This window comes from Plecotus auritus, assembly GCF_963455305.1.
Source record: "Plecotus auritus genome assembly, chromosome: 1".
NCBI classification, from domain to species: domain Eukaryota; kingdom Metazoa; phylum Chordata; class Mammalia; order Chiroptera; family Vespertilionidae; genus Plecotus; species Plecotus auritus.
Genome location: NC_137770.1, coordinates 44829094 through 44847088, shown reverse-complemented (window position 1 = coordinate 44847088; position 17995 = coordinate 44829094). Strand labels below are relative to the sequence as shown.

The 17995-nt window shown below is 41.0% G+C and overlaps 1 protein-coding gene across 4 annotated transcripts in view; it reads left to right on the top strand.

The window, feature by feature from the left end:
• FRMD6 (FERM domain containing 6) overlaps positions 1-17995 on the top strand; it is a 75954-nt gene that overhangs the window by 33043 nt on the left and 24916 nt on the right. For 2 of the 4 annotated variants that reach the window (XM_080667242.1, XM_080667243.1), the window contains exons 2-5: positions 4563-4806; positions 12981-13071; positions 16256-16335; positions 17335-17411. In XM_080667242.1, coding sequence (XP_080523368.1) covers positions 4708-4806; positions 12981-13071; positions 16256-16335; positions 17335-17411 — 347 coding nt within the window. In that variant the 5' untranslated portion in view covers positions 4563-4707. Of the gene's footprint in view, positions 1-4562; positions 4807-12980; positions 13072-16255; positions 16360-17334; positions 17412-17995 lie in introns of all 4 variants that reach the window. The other 2 variants (XM_080667240.1, XM_080667241.1) reach the window with 1 other exon arrangement.

Sequence of the window (17995 nt, the reverse complement as noted above, 5' to 3'; positions counted from 1 at the left end):
GCTTTTGGCAGTTCCTTATTTATCTACTAGAGCCGTGGTCGGCAAACTGGGGCTCGCGAGCCACATGTGGCTCTTTGGCCCCTTGAGTGTGGCTCTTCCACAAAGTACCATGGCCTGGGCGAGTCTATTTTGAAGAAGTGGCGTTAGAAGAAGTTTAAGTTTAAAAAATTTGGCTCTCAAAAGAAATTTCAATCGTTGTACTGTTGATATTTGGCTCTGTTGACTAATGAGTTTGCCGACCACTGCCTTATAATAATCTTCTTACCAAATTATCATCCTTTCAAGTATTTTTAGGTTGACAGTCTCAAAGTTGAGAATTCCCTTTGCCTCCATTCAAAGTGCAATTATATTATGTGGGTAGGAAATTTCCGTTGACTTAATTTAAAAAAAAAACACACTTTTTATTGTAGAGTACTTCTACATACACAGGAGTTGCAAAGATAGTACTGGGAATTCCTGTATACCCCACATGTACCCTCTCTCATGGCTATGGTACATTTGTCACAACTAATGAATCAATCTTGCTATATTATGGGGAGGGGGAGCAAAAATAGTTTTACAGTTCGTGTGGAAAATAATACAATAATTAATAAATAACACAAGAATAAACACTGTGTTTTGTGTACTCACAACTGTAAATCTACTTTTGCCCTACCCTGTAGGATGAACTGAAGTCCATACTTTTATTCCAAGGTGACCCAGTTTTAAAGGTAATTTCCAAAAAATGGAAATCACCATTGAATGTCCATATTACGTAGTGGCTTCCTGATTCTTAAAAGAAATGAAGTAACTTTGTAATCAATGGTGCTTCTCAGGAAATAAGGGCTTTATAATAATATGACTTTAAAATCCAAGTGTGGGAATCTTATAGTTTAACATTTTATTTGTAAGTTGGGTATTAATAAAGATGGCAAGGTAGAGTTTGATCACTAGTAAAGCTGTTTTGTTGTTGCCTGGGAAATATGATATCATGACATATGATATTATGGTTTATTCTTTGTAGATAATCTACCCTAAGAACATTGGGCAGAGAAAAGGCTGCCCTGGAATAGGAAATGTGCCCCCCCCCACCCCCCGAGGAATCAGCTGAAATTTAGGACACAGAATAAGTGGCCAATGGATAAAAGGCTTATTTCTACAATTCAGATTGGTATCAATTTATTCTAATTATTTTCCCCAGGACTGTACAATTTAAGATTAAATTTTATATCGGAGCATATTAGAGATCTGGTAATTTTGCTATTTCAGTTGAACCTTTTAATCAGCTTTAATGCAGTCCTGGGTAAAGTAAAAACTTAATCCTATCTCTCTTTTAGGGCTTTTATAGTTTGCCATCCTCAAAGCTTTCTAGAAAAAGCAGCAATGAAACATTACTGCTTCTTAACTACTCAGCTTTTGTTAAATTTTCTTCAGTAAACCTCTTTTAGTCTTTTGTTTTTACTGCATTATTTGAACCAAGAAATAAATAAAAGTTGTACTCAAATGAAATTTTATTATTAATTAAGCTTTGGAAACATCCCAAACCTCAGAATATATTTTTCCCCTTACGTTTTTCTTTTCATTCTAGAAAGTAGGTCAGTAGAAATACCACCGGTTAATTGGTTTAAGTAGAAATGGAGAATTATAGGAGGAACTCAATTGGAAGTGTAGATTTAAATAAGAAATATACTGGGATTAATATCACAAGTGTTTGCATTTAAATAAGATGCATTAAGCATAGTTTATAATTTCTTCTTAAAAGATTTTAATAACAGAGAGGATTGTAATGTATTAATACAGAGGGGAAAATTTGCCATGAAATATAATACTTGACAAGGAAGTCATTTTAGAACTGTGTTTCTTAAACAGTATGCCTAAGAATTTTATTCTACACGACCTTAATAGATATGTGGTGGGTGGGGGAGTATTCTCTGCCCAAGTAAGTTTGAGAAATATTAAGTTGAACGAATTTAAAAAGTTGTCTGCGGGACTTACCAGAGCTTTCAACTATTTCTGAATTTCTCTGAGAGAGTACATAGAAGGTACCCTGCTTCGCCAATTTATTTATTCCTACATCACTGAGTAACATTTTTCAGGAAAATGTTCTGAGTATACATATACATGTGACCTGTTTTAGGAATTTATACTTCAAATGTGTACTTTCTGATGTGTACTGTGGAGGCATTATATCCAACCCTGTGCTTCCTTCTGTTAACTGAAGTGTGATTTCCAAATGTGACTGTATATCAGAAATAGCTGGGGAGCTTTTTTGAAAGATTAAGGTTTCTGGGCCCTGATCCTGACCCTGGAGATCCTGACTGAGTAGAGATGTCACTGTGCTCAGGATCTGTGTTTATTACAGATGTCCAGGTGACCCTGCTGCAGTCAGCACTGCTCCTACAATGGGTGCTTTGGAACTGCTGAACTAAAAGTGCGCATGTTTTAGGTCGGTGATTGGATTCAGGTGCAGTGAGTTTGTAGTCATAGAACACATGGGTCAACCATCCCTGCCTGGAGAGAACTACAGCAGGGACCTCCAGTGACCCTGTCGGGTGATGCGCTGGCTACAACCTAATGGGAAACAGTCGCTACTATCCTTTAGGAAAAGCCAAGTACTCCTGAGGGAGCTTTTGGTCACCGTCCAGGGAGGGAATACTGTAAATAAGATTACCATTTGAGTTTTACTTAGTTTGAGTAGCTCCCTTTTGGATAGTATATTATTTATACCAGTGGTCGGCAAACTGCGGCTTGCGAGCTGCGGGTTGCCACTCTGTTGACTAATGAGTTTGCCGACCACTTATTTATACTTTAGACATCTTTTTTTTTATTGATTTTAGAGAGAGAGGGGAAAGGAGAGAGATAGAAACATCGATTAGCGAGAAACATCTGTCGGCTGCCTCCTGTACGCCCCTACTGGGGATGGAGCCTGCAGCCTAGGCATGAGCCCTGACCGACCGGGAATTGAACCAGTGACCTCTTGGTTCATGAGTCAGTGCTCAACCACTCAGCCACCCTGGCTGGGCATTTATACTTTAAAAGGAAATACTAGTTTATATTTACTCATGGTGTCATCTAAGAGTATATTCTCTCCCACCCTCCTGCTGATAACAAAGAATATATTCTCTCCCACCCTCCTGCTGATTACAAATGGACAATTAACCTTAAGAAGCAAATAGGCCAAGATTCTGTCTCATTTATGCTTTGATTTATGTGATCACTGATAATAGCTTTTCTATTAAAACTATATGGTTATAACTCTCTGCCTGGTAAAACAATTCTCTATTCCTGGAAATTCTCTTTTGCTTCTCACAAATATAGGAACAATGTAAATATAACAGTGTTAAATAAGGAACACTATAAATATTGCTAATGGTTTGAGAGGCAACTAGTCTTAACATATCTTCGTTGACTAGTGTTATATTAGCAATAATGGATGAAATATTAGACACACTCCTTAAAAATAGGAAATATCCACCACTGTTTTAAAATTATACTACAAGGCCTTGCCAATGCAATGAGACATGAAACAGAAATAAAAAGACCATTTTTGAAAATTGGAGAGAAAATTTTCATTACTTGGAAATAAAATCATATACATTGAAAATCTGAGAGAAGTTAAAAAATAAAATTAATATGTTTAATAAACTGATTAGATGTCAGAGATATCCAAAATCCACATTTCTTTTGCATGCAAACATAGTTTGATATATACAGTCTTGTTGTTTCTTTGTATTTTATTGGTTGGTGAGATAACAAATAGAAACATTGTTTGCATTGTCAAGTGAGAGAATTAGGAGAGAGAGCAGTGCCATAAAAGGGAGAAAGACGTTGCAAGGAGGGCATGGCAGCCGTGGTAAATGTAACAGAGACATCCGTTACCGTGACTCCTCGGATACTGCTGATGGTCTGGAGCAGCCGTGGGCAAACTACGGCCCGCGGGCCGGATCCGGCTGTTCTATCCGGTTCTCTTGCTCTCCCCTCCGCTCCTTTACTTTGAATTTATATTAGTTCACACAAACACTCCATCCATGCTTTTGTTCCGGCCCTCCGGTCCAGTTTAAGAACCCATTGTGGCCCTCGAGTCAAAAAGTTTGCCCACCCCTGGTCTGGAGTCACTGGCTTCTTCGTGGAGCCAGGCGGGGGATGTGGAGGAGGTAAAAGCCAGACCAAAGTGGTTGAAGAAGGAATGCCAGGCGAGAGCCAAGACATTTGTTTGAGATTGTAATGGAAGAAAGGAGTTTTAGAATTTCGTTGTTGTCATTGCTATTTTGTCATTTTGCTTCTTTTCGGCGCCCTTTGTTATCTGTCCTGTGAGGCTGAAAACGCCTCTGCCTCTGTGAGCCCTGCAGTGCATGGCTCTGCCTGGGATGTGAGGGCCTTACATTTAATTCATGATTGTGAATGAAAGTTTTAAGGCAGTCGTTGGTGGGCAAGATGTAGACTGAATTTCAGGGCGTTGTCATTCATTCTTCCAGGCAGCCCTAGCTATGAGACATGCTGTCGCGTGCTGCTCATCTCCCTGTCTCTCCTCACCAGTCTCACCGCCTTTATTCACACCTGATTTGGGCTTTTTTGTTTCATAGCTGTGGAACCTCCATCGTGGCACATCATGATGCTTCTCCTACAGCGTGTGTGATGAGGAGCGGCTTCTGGCTGTGGCGTTCTCGGAACCAGCGGCGTTGCCGGGGACTCGGAGCCCAGCGCTGACCCCTAGAGAGCCCCCACACAATGAACAAACTGAACTTCCATAACAACAGAGTCATGCAAGACCGCCGGAGTGTGTGCATCTTCCTTCCCAATGACGAATCTCTGAACATCATCATAAATGTGAGTGCATCCCACCTTAGAAATGTTTAAATAATTGTGTTCCTACCAGTGACCACATTCAAGTTCTGACTTGGTTAATTAAGGGGCGAAGTTATTACAGAATGAGATCATTAATAATCTGGCGGGTTGGGGTGCTAAAGTAGTCCACACAGGCATAAACTCTGAATTATGGCTGAAGTGCAGCTGACTTCAATATTCTCTCACTTGGGGTAAAATTAGAGAATTTTGGCTACTATATTATAGCAAAACAAACACTGCTATTTTTAAACTTTTTATAGAAATATAATTTTTATTGATATACTAGAGGCCTGGTGCACGAAATTCTTGCACAGGGGCGGGGGGTGGTCCCTCAGTCCGGCCTGCACCCACTTGCAATCCAGGACTGCTGGCTCCTAATGCTCGCTTACCTGCCTGCCTGATCGCCCCTAACTGCCTCTGCCTCAGCCCCCACTGCCGCAGCTTCGTCCAGAAGGATGTCCGGAAGGTCGTTCGGCTGTCCGGTCTAATTAGCATATTACGCTTTTATTATTATAAAAGATAATATGAATTTGCTTTTTAAATACTTTTGAGTTGTACCTACACACATGAAATAGTAATAAATTGCTAGCTTTTTAATGTGTTTTGATGATTGTTTTAATAGTAGCCTAAGTCTAGCCAATTTCATGAATAGGTTGTGCTTATGAACATTAAGCTGTTGCTTGTGCTACATGAGTCAAAGTTAATTCTCTTTAGTTCACCTGGAGATTAAGGAATATGACACTTTTTTTAATTTTAAAAATTGAGTTATAATTTACATGCAACAAAGTATAGGAATCTTAAGCATGCAGCTCAATGAATTTTTATAATCATCATCCAACTTGAGATATAGTACATTTCCAGCACCCCAGAAAGATCTTTTGTGACTCTTCCTAGTCAATAATCTCCACCCAAAGGGTAACAACTGTTCCCACCTCTATCGCCATAAAGTAATTCTGCTTGTTTCTGAACTCCATGCCACTGAAATTATACGCTACTAGAGGCCTGGTGCACGAGGGTGGGGTCCCTCGGCCTGGCTGGTGATTGAGGCCTATTGGGGGGCCAGCTGGCTGGGGGAAGGGAACCAGGGAGGTTGGCCGGCCGGCCCCCCAATCAGGGCTGATCGAGGGGCTGGCTTGGCTGTGGGAGTGCACTGACTACCAGGGGGCAGCTCTTGTGTTGAGCATCTGCCCCCTGGTGGTTAGTGCACATCATAGCAACTAGTTGACCAGTTGTTCCAGTTGTTTGGTCATAACGGTTGCTTAGGCTTTTATATAGATGTTCTCTTTTGTATCTGGTTTCTTTCACTCAACATTTGACCTGTGAAATTCATCTATTTTATTGCATGTAATAGTAATTCTTTCTTTTTCATCTACACTAATAAAAGAGAAACATGCAAATTAACCATCACTCCGCTACACCTACCAGCCAATCAGAGCAAGTATGCAAATTAACCCAACAAAGATGGAGGTTAATTTGCATACGCAGATGGAGTGAAGACTGAAGACAGCATAGAAGAAAGAGGGAGGGAAAGTGGAAAGTGAGGTTGCGGTGGTGGCGGGAAGCGCAGGGTGGCGACTGGGGAAGGGAAAGCAGTGCGGGGGTTGAGGGGTCGGCGGTGGCGGGAGGAAAAGCACGTGGGGAGGGGGGGAGGGCAGCAGCGACCATGGGAGGGAAACCGCGGGGTGGGGGCAGAGGCGGCGGGAGGGTAAGGGAAAGCACCAGGTGACGGTGGGAGGGAAAGCGCGGGGGGCGGGAGGGGTGACGGTGGCAGGAGGGAAGCCCGCCAGAAGCCCTGTTCTTGCAGGAATCTTCCTGCAATGGGCCTCTAGTTGTTATATAATATTCTGTTGTGTGAATATGCCAATATCTTTAACTATTGTTGATGGGTATTGGGTTATTTTAAATTTGGGACTATTATGAATAAAAATGTTATGAACATTTTATGTGTATGCATATATGTATACACTTCTGGGCTTATACCCAAGAGTGGAATCGTGGGTCCCAAGGTATACATACGTTTAGCTTTGGTAGGGACTGCCAAAAAGTTTTATGGTAATCAATAGCAGGCCTAGCATTTTTCAGTCCCTCTCCTTATCAACTTTCATTGATTGTATTCTGATGGAATTAAGGGGGGAAATTGCTTTAGCGCATGCCTTGAATTAGTATTTTTTTTTTTTTTTGCTTTATGCTACTATATTTTAACCCAATTACTGTATAAAAGAATATTTCTAAATGTTATACTGAATACATATGGCATTTAAATAGCCTCACTAAGCAGTTTAGATGGGAAAAGGTTCTTGCTTATTAACTAATTTGGCTTTATCCTGACAATCACGACAGTTTCTTGATTTACTAATGCAACCTTGTTTTTGCTTATAGGGGTTGTCTGAAAATCAAACCTGCCTATTGAGTTAACTTTATCATCTGTTGGGCAGAATTTCTATTGATGAGGTAGTCAGTGTACCTGAGCAGTTTTTGATGTATGAAATGACAAACTATTATTTTTGCAGCATTTGGTTTTTAAAACCTAGTAAAAATCGGCAATATACCTCTATTTCACTGTGGGCACTGGCAAAATATATTAAAATGTAATTTATTTATATATGTGAGTATACTATTTCAGTTCCTTTACACAGTTATATAAAAATGTACCCACTAAATTTTAAAAATATGCATAATCATATAGCATAAGCACTTAAGATACTTCTCTCAATTCCATTTCTGTCATTTTACCTGGTGGAATATGTATACATGAGTTCATGTGTATTTATATACACATACAGGAGATGGAACAAAACTTCACTGATCTCAGTTAAGTGGAAGGAAGACTAATCTGACTTCACAAGGAATACTAAAAGCTGACTATAATTTTCTAGGAAATTAATTTGTACTAAAATCTCAGGTGAGGAAGATAATTGTAGAGAACAGATTGGAAGATAGTCAATCTGTTCATTGTTATACATCAGTGGCTTTAAAATTTTAATGTACATCAGAATTATTTGGTGAGCTTGTTAAATATTCAGACCACTAGGGGCCCAGTGCACGAATTCATGTACCTTGAAAGGAACTGTGGGTCTCGAGGCTGCAGTGGGCACAGGGGCAGGTCTCAGCCCATCCTCCGTGCCCCCGCCCGGCCCCTCCTGCCGCGGCCCCTGGTCCCCTGTCTGCCAGCGGCCCCGCTCCTGCCGCTGCCACTTCCACACGCTGACAGCGCCAGCCCCACTTGCACCCACTGACGGCACGGAGCAGTTGGGGCCAGCACCAGCAGCAGGTGTGAGTGAGACTGGTGCCATCAGCTGGTGCGAGCGGTAGCTCCATTGCCAGCTGCAGGTGCGAGCGGGGCCATGGCCAGCAGCAGGTGCAAGAGGTGGCTGCTGGCCCTGATCACTCCTCAGGAGCAGAGGGAGGTGGAGAAGCCCTGAGGGGCGATCGGGTCCAGCAGCCACCGCTCACACCTGCTGACAGCACCGTGCGATTGGGGCCGGCACTGGGCACCAGCAGCGGGTGCGAGTGGCGACTCTGGCGCCAGCAGCAGGTGTGAGCGGGGCTGGCACCGGCAGCAGGTGCGAGTGCTGGGTGGGACCATGGCACGCAGGAGCAAAGAATTTTCAGTAACCACCAGGGGCTCGCCCCAATGACAGCAACCGGCGCCCCCGCTCACCTGCTCCACCATCCCACCGCAGCCAATGCCCACCATGTTCCGTGCTCTGCCGCCTGCTGCCGACGCCTGCCATGTTCTGCACACACCCCCTGGTGGTCAGCGCACATCATAAAACCAGTTGCTTGGTTGTTCAGCGGTTCCGTCTATTTGCATATTAGCCTTTTATTATATACTAGAGGCCCGATGCACAAAAATTCGTGCAAGAGTAGGCCTTCCTTCCCCCAGCTGCTGGCACTGGCTTCCCTCCAGCAACCAGGACCTGGGCTTCCTTCCTCTGGCCTCTGGCAGGCACCCGGGACCCAGGTTGCTTCCCTCCTCTGGCCACCGGCAGGCACCCAGGACCCAGGCTGCTTCCCTCCTCTGCATTTGACTCTACATTTTACTAATTTTGTGACCTTGGGACAAGGTTCTTAAGCTCACTCACCTTCCTCACTTGCAAAAGCAACTTGCCCAGGACTCAGCACATAGTAGGCCTTTGATTTATATTAACTCCCTTTCTGCCTTCCCTTTATGAAGAATAATTGAGGGGCAGTATGGTAGTGAAAAGTACTGAACTTTGTGAATGTCCTGAACACACTGACCTGAATTCAAATCCCATGTTTAGAAAATTTATCAAACCTCCCTCAGCTTCAGCATCTTCACCTGTTAAAAAGGGAATAGTACCGGTGGTACCGAGTGATTGTGAGAATTAAGGGTTAACACATAGCATAATTTCTCATACACAGATGATGAGCTGGTATTATTACTTTCAGTTCTTACTCAGAAATTAATTTTGCACTTCTTTAATTCCCTTCTTTTGCAAAATTAGTATAATAGTTCCTACAGGATCGTCAGGACTGTGCGCCATATGTGGTCATAACCGAGGAGGGTTTGAGTCACAGGGACCTAGGTAAAAACCCATAGTCCACGACTTGCTCTGCACCTTGGGCAAGTTCATTTTTTTGCTTCAGTTTCCTCATCTTTAAAGAGGAGATAATCTTACTCTCCTCACAGGGACATTGCAAGGATTTAAAGATAGAACCTGCATATACCCTAGCTGGTATGGCTCAGTAGATAGAGCGTCGGCCTGCAGACTGAAGGGTCCTGGGTTTGATTCCGGTCAAGGGCACATGCCTGGGTTGTGGGCTCAGTCCCCAGTAGGGGGCGTGCAGGAGGCTGCCGATCAATGATTCTCTCTCATCATTGATGTTTCTCTCTCTCTCTCTCCCTCTCTCTTCCTCTCTGAAATCAATAAATATATATCAAAAAGAAAAATAAAGATGGAACCTGCATAAAGCACGGCGCCCAGGCACTCTGAGCTGTTTGTCCATTTCAGTTGGGGCGCCTTGTTAATGAAACCCACAGGGAGAGTCTGAACTCTGTTAGGCCTATTCTTCTTCCAGGCTGTGTAGATTCCTTTGCCACGTCCAGATTCCTCTCCATCAAGCCATTGGACCCAAGGAGGGAGGGCCTGGGCTAAGGAGTGTGGGAACTCCTCACTGCCAGCAACCCCGTTCAAGGTTGCCAGAAAATAGCAGTCGATGTCTTAGAGTTGTGGTATCACAAATTAACTGTAGCAAAATCTGTTTCATGAATGGTCTAATTTTTCATCCTTTGTAAATAGTGTTTTACGCAAAGACAGTTTACTCCCTGACAGGCATAGTTGATAGAATGTTACCTTCTGCAGGTGGGATAAGTTTAGTGTCTTGATCATTCCGAATTCTCCATGAGTTGAACTGATAGGGGCTGTTTTAAATGATTTTAAGCAGCAGATAAATATTAAATGTGGAAACTTGGAAAACTTGGGAAATAAAATCATGCCAAATGTAAGAGCCACAAAAGTTTTGAGTGATGTAAATTGTGACCAAGAGCTTGTACCTCTTCACTAAGACCAGAATGAGCAGCTTTTTTTGGTTTCTTTTCCGGAACATATTTAAAACATTTCTGCTCAAAACAAACCATTGATATTTAGGGTACATACTGTTTTTATTAAAAACTTCCATGTAGAGTATGTCTTTAGATACTGCCTTAATTCTTAATACCTCATACTCTGTAGCAGTTTTTTAAAGTTTCCATTGCTCCTGAAGATTAAATAATGTAAAATTTCACAACAGCTAACATGTTGCCGTAGAAAACTCATACTAAGCGAACACGAAACCCAAGCTTGTTCTCACGGCAGGTGAGACTTCAGAGCACAGCGTTGCTAATTGCAATTTTTAAACAAGAACATTGTGCTTACCTGCTAGTTATTAAAGAGCTTTATCAGTAGGCTCCAAGTGCTTGATTTTCACATGCAGAACAATAATAATAATAATTATAGGGGAAGTACGGAGGAAATGTACAGCATTATTTGAACAGAAGTTACACAATACAACCTAGGTTATGTTCATGGACAGTTGGTGGTTTAAGAATTTTTCTGTGAACTTTTCATCACATTTTTATCCTAAGTGCTCTGTGTAAGACATTTTTAGCTACAGTCAAAACTAAGAAGTAAAGGTGCCTTAGACTGTATGACATTCTAAGTCTCAAATATGTAGTATATAGTTCAATTTTATGTAACAACTGATTTTTTTCCGAAGTTTATTTTTAAAGTGGAATTATGCTGCTATAGAACTCAAAATCCGAAGTCCTTTTAATGAATGAAGAGGATGATGGTTTCCTGCTGGTACATGTGTTCTCCCAGTGGTGTTGGTGGGTTTGCATTCATACATTTTCCTATTTACTACATGGTCTGCCTGCTCAGCGGTCAGAGAGCAGTCTGGAGTCGTGGGACAGAGCTAAAGGAGCCCACAGGGAAATCAGACTCCTGGCTTTCATTCACCAAGTATTTACGGATAGCCTACGGTATGTCCTGAATATAAATAGGACAGACCTTTTTCGCTTTCCAGCGGATAAGGTGCTTTAGATTAGTTGCCGGCTAGTAATGACTGTGGAAAAGAGTAGTGAGCCTACTTTCCTTACTCCATTGGTCATTGTCACCATTCTCAACTGTTTGGCTATCAGTTACTGAGGCGTCTCAGCATGTTTTTATTCTCCGAATCTGAGTTACATATTAAGGTAATGATAAAACGTCATTAATTCAGAATGAACTAATTTAGAATTTATAGTAATTAAAACTCTAATTGTCATATTATCATTGAAGACAGAATTTGCAAGTTATAGTACAAACGAGAAGTGAAACGCCACCCGTAATGGATATAGCTGAAATGATAAACTGTCACGTTGCACATGCTTTAACATACACATATAATAGTATTACAGTACACAGATTAGCAAAGTTGTGAATTGCTGCCTTTGTCACTTGACCTTAAGCTTTCTGGGTCTTATTTTTTTACTTCTATCAAATGAAGTAATGACCAATAGGGTCTCTTAAAGTCAATTCCAACTCTAATGAGCTTTAGTCATTCTGAATTCAACAAGGTATACTCAGCACAATTTCTATCTCCCAAAACACTTCATTAAATATTTGAGAAGTCTTAAAACTATATCTTGTAAGGACTGTTTTATCATTCAACATGTGACTTTTCAGAATAATTTACTCCCTGGGTTTCAAATTAATGTGGTTTTATGATGTTTGATTTATAGTAGAATTCAGAAAGGGAACCTGGTTTAGGTACCTAAAAGTATAAGACAATAAAATGATTAATTAAGACAAAAAAGAGCTAGGCATTCATGTATTGTATAATATATGAGTGTTTTGCTTAGGCTGTCACAAGGAAAACTTTCCTTATAAAGATACTTGCCAAATTTGATAATCTGAGTAGGCTGTTCTGGGTTCCTTCCGAAATATTTATCGCATACCATAATGGGTTTACGCTAAGGCCTTGCCCATGTATCATAAGATTTATGAGTTTCCTACAGATTGCATTGGGACTTTTATTACCATGTTGTAAAAATTTGTATTGTGATAATCATTATTGAAACTCAGCCACAGATTAAAGTGGATGATTTTTTATATATCAATAATAATAAAAGCATAATATGCTAATTAGACCGGATGTCCTTCCGGACAAAGTCGGGGCTGCGAGGGAAGCCCGGGTCCCGGGTGCCAGAGGGAGCCAGCGCCAGCAGCTGGGGGAAGGAAGGCCTACTCTTAGACAATTTTCATGCATCGGGCCTCTAGTATATATATATATATATATATATGTATATATATATTTTTTCTTTTTATTTCAGAGAGGAAGGGAGAGGGAGAGAGAGGTAAAAACATCAATGATGAGAGGGAATCATTGATTGGCTGCCTCCTGCACACGCCCTACTGGGGATCGAGCGTGCAACCTGGGCATGTGCCCTTGACCAGAATCAAACCAGGGACCCTTTAGTCTGCAGGACAACGCTCTGTCCACTGAGCCAAACTGGCTAGGGCAAAGTAGATACTTTCAATAAACCAACAGTTGTTTTGCTAGTGTCAGCATATCCTTTCAAGGAATCTATTTAGATTAAATTGCCCAATTGTGGTTCACTGTGTGGATGTGGTTGAATTATTATCTCAAGTTGTATTTTTTTTCCCCTGTAGGTTAAAATTCTGTGTCACCAGTTGCTGGTCCAGGTGTGTGACCTACTCAGGCTAAAGGACTGTCACCTCTTTGGACTCAGTGTTATACAGAGTAAGTCTTATCCTCATCTCTCATGGATTCAGCCAACTATCCCAAAGGAAATGACATTTTATACCTGTCACTTAAGTTGGGCATATGTTATGAAATTGTGATTCCAAAAATACCCGTAAACTGATCATCATTTTTAGTCTAGTATTCATTTTTTAAACCGAAGTCTTGTGTATTTTTTACAAGATTTCGAATCTTAGATCATGTACTTATTATAGTTTGAACTTAAAAATTCTTTCCTCTTTAGGAGTCTGGATTTTATGTGTTTGCTCCTTTACGTTTTAATGAACCACGCTTGATTTTTGCTTCCCTGAAGAGAGGGAGCAGCTGGAGCAAGAAGGAAATTAGCTTGGATATTTTAGTAATTTAATTTGTTTTATAATTTTGGGCATGAAAAGTAGACACAATAAAACTGACTTTCCTCTATTCAGATTCACTTGCTATTGACTATATAACAAAGTGTCCTATGGATTTACTCTTATTTTCTGTTTGTTCCTCCTTATCCCTTCTCTTGTCTCTAGTCAGAATCTACAACTTTGAGATACGGGATCAGTTTCCTCTGTATACTTTACGTGGAGAAGATTGTCGAGGAAAGGGCTTCTCTACCCTACCACCTTAGAGTTAAGGTCCCAGGGTTTACCTGTAGCCATTTCTTATAAACTTTCTTCTTTCAAATAGTAATTTAAATTTCTCTAGGCCCTGGCTGGTGTGGCTGAATTGGTTAGAGCTTCAGTCAGAACCGATCAATGTTTCTCTCTTACACTGAGGTCTCTCTCTCCCTTTCTCTCTCTAAAATTTAAAAGAAAAAAAATTCCCTCTAATTTAATCTTCTAGATACCAAAAACCTTTCATATCTTTGTTCAGTTTTTCAAGGAGAATTTTTTTTTTAAATATATTTTATTGATTTTTTACAGAGAGGAAGGGAGAGGGATAGAGAGTTAGAAACATCGATGAGAGAGAAACATCGATCAGCTGCCTCCTGCACACCCCCCACTGGGGACGTGCCCGCAACCAAGGTACATGCCCTTGACCGGAATCGAACCTGGGACCTTTCAGTCCGCAGGCCAACACTCTAGCCACTGAGCCAAACCAGTTTCGGCAAGGAGAATTTTTTGTGGAATGTTTTTATATTTACACTTGGCTATGAATTATTTTTTGCTACAGGAATTAGTTTAATGTTAAGGCTTATGATATCTTGAGAAAATGGTTAGTACCATAAAACACTTAGATCTGTCAGATTGGAACGTGTGTCTTGATCATCTGGTAAGCAAGGCTCTGCTCCTCCCAAATGTGAGCTGTTTTCAGTGTTTTTAGGTGAGGCCAGAGCAGGGAACACGAATCAACCATTTGCTCTTCACTTTCTTCCCATGGTAGCTACAGCAATAAAAACACAAATGCTCAGCTCCATCCCAGCATCAGTACATACCTCAGTCGTTCTTTCAGGACAGGGCCTGGGAGGAAATAAGGCGCCCTGTGGGTTCTGAATAACTACACGTTTACTCCGCACTGAGGGTCATTCTTACCGCATAAGCAGACGGTTGATCTTTGTTGTTGAACAAGTCAGTCTAATAAAACCAGTTTACAGCTTCCTTCAGATTCAAAAGAAGGGTCTTTAAGGTGTTCTTTTTAAAAGAGAGATTGTAACATGGCGAAAGAACGTTGGAACAGGAATCCGATGACCTGGTTCTCATTCTGGTTCTGCAACTTGCTAACTATGTGGCTTTTGACATGTCACTTGACTTCCTCAGTTTCAGTTTTCCCGCTTGTGGAATGGGAACTACTGTGCCACCGGCTTTGCAGGACTGATGTGTGCTTGAGAATTCTTAAAGAATAAAGCTCTGGTCAGACTGTCCGATGGCAGGGGCAGTGGCGCTGGAAAACTAGGCATGTGCTGTTACGGTGAGCAGCCTGTTCTGCTCACTGGGCTGCCTCTTCAGGCGGGAACTCAAGCCAAACAAATCAGGTTCAACGGGAAGGTTGTCTGATCTTGTCCATTCGTGTTTAATCAGTAACACAGGCGAGATGAGCGATGGTGTTCATCAGTCTGATAAGTGGATTTAAGAAGCATCTCTCTCTTTCTCTGGGACCTTTTCCCTATCCCTGCCATTCACATTGGTTGATTCAATATGGCCGGTTATAGACAAAGCGTGGCTTCACCCTTCCTGTTCTCTTCTGGCACTCTTCCAGTCGAACCCCAGCACTCAGCCAGGAGTGACAGTGTGGTCAAGTATGTCATCCTTGGAGTGGTCCAAGAAATACACTTCCCTTTCAGAAGGAGTACATTTTTAAGTGGAGCTTCCCATGAGCCTGCCCCTTTGGTGAGGATTGGAGAAAAAGAAATAAGCTTTTATGGAGAAAAAAAGAAAAGATTAAAAACTTTTGTGCAAGATAGGAATGCTGAAGGCTTTTCTTGTGAAATAAATCTCTCTTAAGAGAGTCTCTTGGAGAAGTCTGAAAAACTTTTATATTTTTTATTAGCTTGTTTTCACATGTTTAGATCATTTTGACATGGGTTTTTAGCAGTCGTATTTTCTGTTCGTCTTGAAGAAATATTTTGGCATTCATCCTTGTTTTGCATAAGATTCTTTTCCTCTTCCCACAAGATCAATCCCAAAGGCAGTGTGAGTAATGGTTCATTATTTTGTCACGCTGTGTTTTACGGGGAGAATATACTCGAGGACTGCTCTTCATAAAGCACGGTCAGGCCCCCCACTTGAAATGTGTGATTATTATCAGCGTTATCTGATTTCTTGTACAGCAGTGAGGATGGCGATTCTGCACTGTTTCGTTATTGTGCCCCTGTGGGAAGAGTCTTCTGAGAGCTAAACAAAAGCATGTTTTGGTCAAACCAAGTAACGTCCAGTATTGGAAGTTAGACTGTAAGCCGTAATGACCCTTGAAACTAAGTACAAGTAGGAAACTGTATTTCTTCTGAATATTACATATTTTAATAGTATGTGTGCTGTATTACAAAAAGCAAAGTAATTCATAAAGGCCCTCATTAATGTCTAACCCACAGGACTTATGTCTTAGTATCTTGTTGCATTTTCTTGATAGTATGTGAATTCAGAATACATTCATAAATCTTGAGGCTTTCTTTGAAAAAACCTGTTTCTTTGTATATCCTTTTCTTTTTTAAAAAAAATTAAACATTTTTATCACATTGTCTCCTTTTTTTAATGTGCAGATAATGAGCATGTGTATATGGAGCTGTCACAGAAGCTTTATAAGTATTGTCCGAAAGAATGGAAGAAAGAGGCCAGCAAGGTACGACCATACGAAGTCTCTTGGGTGAGATTACATTTATGAGCAAAATTATTTTGATTTTTTTAAAAGGTTTATTTTAGCTATTCTACATTAAAAATATTGTAAACAACATTTTATGCAGTTGAGAATGGGAAAGGGAAATGCATTTTTAAAGTTCTAAAATGTCACATTGATGAAGTATTAATAGCTTATAGCATAGAACTAGATTTGGGATATCTGTTTAAGTAATGCTGGATAATAACTTTTCAATAATCATGGGATAATGCGTTGAAATGAAAAGTATGGAAAAGTACATGTTCTCTTTTGTGGCTGTGTTAGTTGTCCAAACTGATGTTCTAAGTAGTATTAGCAACTTTTAAATCTACTTTTACTATCCTTACATTTGATACTTTGTTACTTTATTGTGCTGGTGCCTTTCTTCAGTAAACCTGAAATCTATTTACACGGGGGAGCACTCATGGGGATTTACCTAGTGTTTTCAGGATCACCCTCCTAAGTCAGGAATAAATCCCCAGTGTCTGATCCTAGAGCCTCCAATTTGTATTTAAGAATTCTTAGAATAAACTGGAAGGCCACTTCAAAGCTAACTACAAAGTAAGGAGCATGAATGTCTAAATAAACAAACAGCATATTAGAATTTGGTATGTGGAATGTCAGAGGAACAAGAGAACATTTGTAACGAGGAGCAAATGGTCACCACAGGGGACAGCGCTGAGAAAGGAGCTGGATCTCAGCTAGAAATTTCCACTGGCATTTATTTTTATCTCCCCTTCTGTTGTCATTGGCATTACAGTGAATGAGTATCAGATACAGTAATGATGCTTTATGACTTCCTGGTTTTGCATGAATCTGGTATCCATATGGGACACTGCCTGCCTGCTGCAAGGCCACACTCACCAGGAGTAGATAAAACCTTTCAGTGTTTAAAAAGTAGCTTGTAAATAGTGGTAAGTTATTACTTTTGAAAAATAGCTTGATTTTTATGTGACTTTGTTTTAGGGTATTGACCAGTTTGGACCTCCTATGATTATCCACTTCCGAGTACAATACTTTGTGGAAAATGGCAGACTGATCAGGTATGAGGACAGGGAGAGAGTGTGAAGCTGTCTTTCCCATGGCACTCATCTTCCCACACAAACCAGCATATATATGTATTTGATTTCTGAGATGAAGGGAGAGGGAGAGAGAGACAGAAACATCAATGATGAGAGAGAATCATTGATTGGCTGCTTCTTGCACACCCCCTACTGGGGATCGAGCCCGCAACCCGGGCATGTACCCTGACCTGGAATCAAACTGTGACCTCGTGGTTCATATGTTGACACTCAACCACTGAGCCACACCAGCCAGGCTGTCTCCTAGGTTTTATTTTATTTTAATTTTTTTGTTAATCCTCACCTGAGGATATTTTTCCATTGATTTTTAGAGAGAATGAAGGAAGAGGGAGAGACAGAGAGAGAGAACATTAATGTGAAAGAGACACATCAGTTGGTTGCCTCCCACATGCGCCCCAATTGGGGCTGGGGATTGAGCCTGCAACTGAGGTACATGTCCTTGGCCAGAATCGAACCTGCGACCCTTCAGTCCTTAGGCCTGCCTGATGCTCTATCCATTGAGCCAAATTGTCTAGGGCAAGGGATTTTTTTATTTTTTTTAATCT